General features: G+C 42.9%; 1 protein-coding gene and 1 pseudogene across 1 annotated transcript; both read right to left on the reverse strand.

The window, feature by feature from the left end:
• Nucleotides 1-754: 754 nt before the first annotated feature.
• Nucleotides 755-1,666, reverse strand: LOC119820726 (UDP-glucuronosyltransferase 1A8-like). Its single transcript, XM_038339274.1, has one exon. It carries the CDS (start codon nucleotides 1,634-1,636, stop codon nucleotides 755-757), a length of 882 nt encoding a protein of 293 aa, XP_038195202.1. The 5' UTR covers nucleotides 1,637-1,666.
• Nucleotides 1,667-5,108: 3,442 nt separating this feature from the next.
• On the reverse strand, nucleotides 5,109-7,791 carry LOC119820727 (annotated as a pseudogene).
• Nucleotides 7,792-7,993: the final 202 nt, after the last annotated feature.

The following is a 7,993-nucleotide window of genomic DNA, read 5'->3' on the forward strand; positions in this document are numbered from 1 at the left end:
TCTCCAGCCCCCACTCTTGCTTTTCTCTTAGCTTGAATTGTCTAATTTTATACGGTGGTGTTATTTTCTCATTACATTTTATTTTGTTTGAGAAAATGCACCTACACAGCATCCTCCATATTGTATCAATGATTCTTGAATGCGGAAAAGCTGCGTGAGCTCCTATAGAGTGCAGCCGACAGAAAATGACGGCTTCAATGCTTGATGAGTTTTTATAACAATTCCAAAAAGCAATAAAATGTACATTGAAGGTTTTTTGTTTCTTTAAACCAATTTTTTAAAGTTGTCATACAGAGTATTCAGTGGTATTCTGGCATTTTTCACACGTTTTCTCTTTTCTGTTTATTCCTCTCTCCCGCCACCCTGCCTTGCCCTCCGTATGTCCTCTTCCTACTCCTGGACATCCCCCTTTCTGTCTTCATGTGGTATGTCTATCATTACTTACTGGATTTGTTTCCCCTAAGGAAAATTTTCTTTGTCCCTTTCCTTTCTAATTTCATGACCTTGCCATACACACAGAGGAAGGCACACATACATAGATAAACCTAGATTGTAGCTTTGAATGTATATTCGATATCCTCACTGGTGTACACAACCATATCAGTAGGGCACCAATATAGATTTGTTTCTTAATTAGTGAGTTGGCACAAAACAAATCTCTAACCCAGAAAGAAATTCCATATGCAGTGAGGTAAATGATAAATCACAGCTCAGTAAAGAATTTATCTTTTCTTGGCCAAACCAAAGGCTCTCTTCATGTGCTAAAGGAGAGATGGCATACCTTAGAAAGTGGCTTTCCCTGGTGGCAGTTGATCCCACCAATGTAGACTATGTTGGGCATCACAGGTGCAGGGAAATCCAGCACAAAGTCAGTGCGTAACAGCCAAATGGACACTTGGCTGAAGAGGTCTTCCATAGTCACTGGGGTCTGGAGAACTTCAGAGGCAATGTCTGTAGCAGTTTTGAAAAAATAGGGGCAAAATGCACGCTCCTCCATATAGGTGATGTAGTTCCATACTCTCTCCATAAAAGTCATGGTGTCTGCGAATTTTGTGAAAATTCTGGGAACATAAGACAGGGGTCTGGGGCACTGAGCGCCCTCTTCGAGATAGTGGCAAAATATATCTCTTGCAAACACCACGGATGGGAGAGACAAGAACTTGGCAACAGTCAAGCCGCACACATCGAAAGGATCCAGAAACACAGCATCAAAAGAACTCTGCTTCAGGTACTCCACTAACTTCTTGTCCTTAAACAAACTCCTACAGTTTGAAAATATCAATTCAAAAAAACCTTTGGCCGAGCCTGTCATTAAAGAAAGCATACTTCCTTCTGGAGTTTTCCATAGAGTATCAGAATAATACTTGAATTCTCGGTCTAGATCCTCCAGAGTGTGAGAAATTGAGTACGTCTTCACAGTAACATTCAGGGATTTTCCCAGTTGCCAACTCACCTCTGGCACGACTACCACCACCTCATGTCCTTTGTTGATGAGCTTCTCCACAACCGACTGCATGGTGAACCAGTGGCTCCCGTCCATGGGCACCACCAGCAGCCTGCCAGCCTGGGCAAAGCCAGAGGCCAGCAGCAGACACACACACAGAGGAATGGAGGCTGGGAAACCTGCAGGAGCCATGGGAGAAGCTCAGCCTGAGGCAATCCAGCTGCTGAGAATCTGAGCTCTTCTGACAAAGGAGGAAGTGAGACTGAGTTAAATCCGCCCCTCAGGAGGGCGTGTACTTGCACCATTAAGAAACAACAATCATGGACAATGATTTACTTGGAGAACAGTATTAAGTGATCAAATATTATGAGGCACACTTGCTTGTATTCCAGATAAGATTTTTCTTGGACAGAGTCAGGCAATGTTACTTTAGAAATAGAAAGAAATATCCTGACCCTACGGAGTCCAAAAGTTTTCACCAAAGGAAGCAAGTTTCAAACAATCTTGCATTTCTTGAGTAGTTTTCAAAGCAAAAGCAGACTGTGTTCCAAGGGATTTGCTGCTGGCCAAAGTCTAAAGGGAGGGTCCTTAGCCTGGCCTTGCTCACAGATAATGGTTAGAAACAACCCTGATAATGGAGCAGTCTTGACACATGTGCAGTAGAATTTTTGTTCCACCTCCCAACACTGTGTTCTCTGAATTGCTGACATAAGGGTGACAGGCACCTACACAGACCAATCCAGGGACGAAAAGGAAGGTGACCACCATTCCTGTTACAATGTCCCCCTGGATGCATCCGATGCTGTACAGAGCCCACATTCTATGGGAGGCTGAGAGCCTTCTAGTCAGTTACCCAGGAGCCTTCTCCACAGACCCATGCATTTGTCTCCCTTGTCACTGCTGCCTCTGGGAGTTTGGTTCCCCCTTGTGTTTACAGACAGTGCTGCTGCCACCCACACCTCATGCCCATTTTTCTCATAGGAATTGGTTTCGAGTCCTCTCCCTGTACATCTGGGATTAAGACAGCTTGCCCAGAAGGAAACTGTGGTGTTCACTGTTGACATGCATAAGGTAGCTCTACATGGCGCTGTTGTTGTGATCTGCTGGCCTGGTCTGTCACCTGGTACCCTGTCACTTTAAGGGACAAGCCCTCCTACCCCCAAACTTCCCTGTCTGCAGAGAGGAGTGGTTCCCACAGAACCAGTAGGGGTTGATGTTGGGCTTGGTCCTGTGGCAGAAAAATGAGTCAGGACATAATGACAGCATATTCAGTGAGATTTTTTAAAACTTTTTTATTGATTTTATTGAGCTATGCATTTTTTTCTGTTCCCCTCCCTTACTCTCTCCTTTCCTTCAATCCTCGCCCATGGTCCCCATGCTCCCAATTTACTCAGGAGATCTTGTCTTTTTCTTCCCATGAAGATTAGATCCATGTATGTCTCTCTTAGAGTCCTCGTTGTTGTCTATGTTCTCTGGGATTGTGATTTGTAGGCTGCTTTTCTTTGCTTTATGTTTAAAAACCACTTATGAGTGAGTACATGTGATAGACTTTCTGTGTCTGTGTTACCTTACTCAAAACAATGTTTTCTAGCTCCATCCATTTCCCTGCAACATTCAAGGTGTCATTATTTTTTTTCTGCTGTATAGTACTCTATTGTGTAAATGTACCACATTTTCCTCATCCATTCTTCAGTGGAGGGGCATTTAGGTGGTTTCCAGGTTCTTGCTATGACAAGCAATGCTGCTCGTGGGAATGCAACTTGGTACAGCCCCTTTGGTTGTCAGTGTGGTGATTCCTCAGGAAGTTAGGAAACAACCTTCCTCAAGACCTAGTAATACCACTTTTGGGTATATATCCAAAGGATGCTCAGTCGTGCCACAAAGACATGTGCTCAACTATGTTCATAGCGGTTTATACTACTCTTGAGCATATACCCAAAGGATACCTTATCCTACCACAGGGACATTTCCTCAATACACCAGATTCATTGTTGTTCTATTTACCAGAGTTTAAGAAAAAAACAAGTTGTCCATAAACAGACGACCGATAAGAAAAATGTGATATATTTATATAATAAAGCATTACTCAGCACTTTAAAAATATATATCATGCACTCGGGAGGCAGAGGCAGGCGGATCTCTGACTTCAAGGCTAGCCTGGTCTACAAGAGCTAGTTCCAGGACAGGCTCTAGAAACTACAGGGAAACCCTGTCTCAAAAAACCAATATATATATATATATATATATATATATATATATATATATATATATATATACCAATATATATATATATTGATATATATATTGATATATATTAATATATATATAACATGATGTTTGTAGGCACATGTATAGAACCAGGAAAAATCATCCTGGGTGAGGTAACCCAGATCAGTTGAGAAATATGATATGTATTGATTTCAATTGGATATTTCCATTATAGAAATGATAACCAAGCTGCAATCTATAAACCCAGAGAGGTTAGGCATAGAGGAAGGGAGTAGGCAGGACACATTGAGAGAGGGAAATAATAAACATTTTATGAATGAGGTGGAGCACGGAAGGGGACACAGGAGTTTCAGGTGGGAAGGAGAGGGCAGAGGGATGTGAGTGGCCTTGAGAGGAGAGACAACTAGAATTGGAAAACATTTGAGTGGCAGAACGGAAACCTAGTGCAGGACACTGGGAACTTCCTGTAATAAATATATGAAGGCAATCTTGAAGAGGTCTCCAAATAGTGAGGGACAGGGAACTGCTAATGTCCATATTTTGTCACCAAACTAAGCTTTCTGCTTGGGAATGCATTTCATGCAATTCAGCTGTTGGTCATTCCAAGGGGTCCCATGGAAATTCCCAAACAACCCAGGCTGTCACCAAAAAAATAGGTTGCTTTCCACAAACTGGGAACAAGACCCCATTGCAGAAGAAAACATCCACATTTCCTTAACTCAATGAACCTGAAATGTTGAGCAGGTGCCTACATCAAACTTCACCCTCCTTTCTATTGTCTATGACATGAAAATGTGCTCTGCAGGCTACCAAAAGAGAAAAAGAAACACCAACCCAACCACTAAACCTTTCACTTATAATCCATCTTGCCTACAAAATATGATATGGCAATAGAGGCACAAACCTTATGGGAGTAACCATGACTCATAATGATATCCTGCTGTAGTCATGGATCCAGTGCCTTAGTCAGCCATCATGAGAGATGTATCAGATGGGAGCGAAAACAGAGACCACAGCAAGACATTACATAGAGAGACCTGGAACACACAGCTCTCAGTGAGATGTCTCCATCCAATCCCTCCAGTCAGAGCTCAGGGAACCTCATGGAAGAGAGGCAGAAGGAGTCAGGGAGAAAGAAGGAATGGAGGACCCCCAAAGAACAAGGCCTGCTAAATCACTCAGAAAAGCTCGTATGAACTGACAAGGCTGAAGCAGTCTGCACAGGGCCTGCATGGACCTGCCCCAGGCCCTCTGAACAGACACCACAGCTTCCCGTTCAGTACTTTCATGGGACTCCTGAGTGTGGTCACAAGAGCGTTTCTGATTCTTGTGACTTTTCTTTGTGATCTTATTCTCTATTAACATCTCTTGTTCACTTTTGATGTTTTGGGTTTTGTTTCATTTTATTATATTTTATTTTATTTGAAAAAGAATTCACCTACCTTGCATCCTACACATCATATCACTAATTTTTGAAATACAGAGAAACTGCATGTGGAATACTATAGAGTGCAGCTGACAATCTTGAGAGCTGATTTATAGAATAATGTATTTCTTAAACGTCTCCGAAAGCCTTAACATATAGCTTTCAGATTTATATTTGTCTTCTTAAATTTATTTTCTGCGTCAGTATACAAAGTGTTCGGTGTCATTATGCCAATATTCAGGCAAGCTGTATTTTACTTACTCCTGATAATTCCACTTTCCCGCTATCCTGCTTTGCCCTGCATATGTCCGGTTCCTACCGCTGAACATTCTCCTTTCTGTTTTCATGTGACATGTCTATCATTACTGCCATTGTTTCTTCTCAGACAAGTTTCTTTGCCCCTTTCCCTTTCCAGTTTCATGACCCCAAACACAAATAGAAGGCACACATATATATTCAAAATTAGACTGTATCTTGAAATGTATATGCAAATATGTCACAGGTATAAACATCTAATCAATAGGACACCTATAAAGAATTTCTTCCTAATTAGTGAATGGCACAAAACAAGTCTCTACTCAGAAGGAATTTCTTATGAATGCAGTAAAGCAAACATCAAATCGAAGCTCAGTCAAGACTTTCCTTTTCATTGCCCGAAAACAGGCACATCTTCATGTGCTAAAGAGAAACAACATACCTTGGAAAGTGGCTTTCTTTGTTGGCAGTTGAGCCCACCAATGAACACCATATTTGGCATCACAGGTTTGGGGAAATCTAACACAAAGTCGGTGCGTAACAACCAAATAGACGCCTGGGAGAAGAGGTCTTCCAGCGTCACTGGGCTCTGGAGAACTTCAGAGGCAATGTCTGTAGCAGTTTTAAACACGTAGTGGCAAAATGCATGCTCTTCCACGTAAAAAACAAAGTTCGACACCCTCTCCTTGAAAGTCATGGTGTCTGAAAGTTTTGAGAAAAGTCTAGGAACATAGGAGAGTGCACTGGGACACTGGGTGCCCACTTCAAGATAGTGGCAAAAGAAATATCTTGTAAACATCACTGAAGGGACCGACAAATACTTGGCAACAGTTAAGCCACAGAGCTCAAAAGGATCCAGAAACACAGCATCAAAAGAACTCTGATGAAGAAACTGTGGAATATATACATGCTAGAATACTACTCAGCGGTAAAAAACAATGACATCTTGAATTTTGCATGCAAATGGATGGAAATAGAAAACACTATTCTGAGTGAGGTAACCCAGACCCAAAAAGATGAACATGGGATGTACTCACTCATAATCGATTTCTAGCCATAATTAAAGGACATCGAGCCTATAATTTGGGTACCTTGAGAAGATAATAAGAAGGTGAACCCCAAAAAAAAGATATAGTAATCCTCCTGGATATTGAAAGTAGACACGATCGCCAGGCAAAACTTGGGAACTTGAGGGTTGGGCAAGATGCGGCCAAGGGAAGATGGGGAGAGAAAAGCGTGAAGGGGAGAATGGGGGGAGCTCGGAGGAATGGGATGCTTGGGATACAGGAAGGGTGGATATGGGAGCAGGGAAGCATATATCTTAATTTAGGGAGCTACCTGAGGGTTGTCAAGAGACTTGAACCTAGAGGGGTTCCCAGGTTTCCAGGGAGACACCCCCAGTTAGTTCCTTGGGCAGCTGAGAAGAGGGAGCCTGAAAAGGCCAGTTCCTATAGCCATACTGATGAATTTCTTGCATATCACCATAGAACCTCCACCTGGCGATAGATGAAGAAAATGACAGAGCCCCACATTGGAACACCGGACTGAGCTCCCAAGGTCCTGATGAGGAGCAGAAGGAGAGAGAACATGAGAAAGAAAGTCAGGACCGTGAGGGGTGCGTTCACCCATGGAGACGGTGGGACAGAACTAACGGGAGATCACCAACTCCAGTTGGATTGGGACTGATGGAACATGAGACTAAACTAGACTCTCTGAATGTGGCCAATGGTGGAAGCTGACGGAGAAGCCAAGGACAAAGGCGCTGATCTTTGACTATTCTGCATGGACAGGCTCTGTGGGAGCCTTCTCAGCTTGGTTGATCACCTTCCTGGACCAGGGGGGAGTTGGGAGGACCTTGGTCTTAACATAGAGTAGGGAACCCCGATGGCTCCTTGGCCTGAAAAGGGAGGGAGGGAGGGTATGGGGGAGGGGAGGGGAGGGAAGGGGGAGAAAGAGGGGAGGAGATGGAAATTTTTTAAATAAAAAAAAAAGAACTCTGCTTCAAGTACTCCACTAACTTCTTGTCGTTAAACACACTTCTACAGTGGGAAAACATTAATTTATAAAAAACTTTGGCTGAGCCTGTCATTATAGAAAGTATACTTTGTTCTGGAGTTTTCCATTGAGTGTGAGAAAAATACTTAAACTTATAGTCCAGATCCTCCAGAGTGTAAGAAGTTGAGTACGTCTTCACTGTAAAATTCACGGATTTTCCCAGTTGCCAACTCACCTCAGGCACGACCACCTCATGCTCTCTGTGGATGAGCTTCTCCACAACCGACTGCATGGTGAACTAGTGGCTCCCGTCCATGGGCACCACCAGCAGCCTGCTTGCCAGGGTAAAGCCAGAGGCCAGCAGCAGACATACACACAGAGGAAGGGAGGCTGGGAAACCTGCAGGAGCCATGGGAGAAGCTCAGCCTGAAGCAATTCAGCTGCTGAGATGTTCTGCTCTTCTAATAGAGCTGGTTGAGTAGAGGCACAAGATCTCCTTCACTGGACACATATATTTCTATGTTTACAGGGGAAGTTAAATTTAGTGCTAATGATTTACTCAAAAGAGCAATCATTAATGAACTACATTGGCTAAAGTAACTAATTTTGTACTTTCCAATTAAAAAAAAGTTCATGATTTTTGT

The sequence above is a fragment of the Arvicola amphibius genome, chromosome 8, assembly GCF_903992535.2.
Source record: "Arvicola amphibius chromosome 8, mArvAmp1.2, whole genome shotgun sequence".
NCBI lineage: Eukaryota > Metazoa > Chordata > Mammalia > Rodentia > Cricetidae > Arvicola > Arvicola amphibius.

What these genes read in the sequence shown, in the direction of transcription:
- LOC119820726 (XM_038339274.1), bottom strand. Translation starts at nt 1,636, where the DNA reads ATGGCTCCTGCAGGTTTCCCAGCCTCCATTCCTCTGTGTGTGTGTCTG.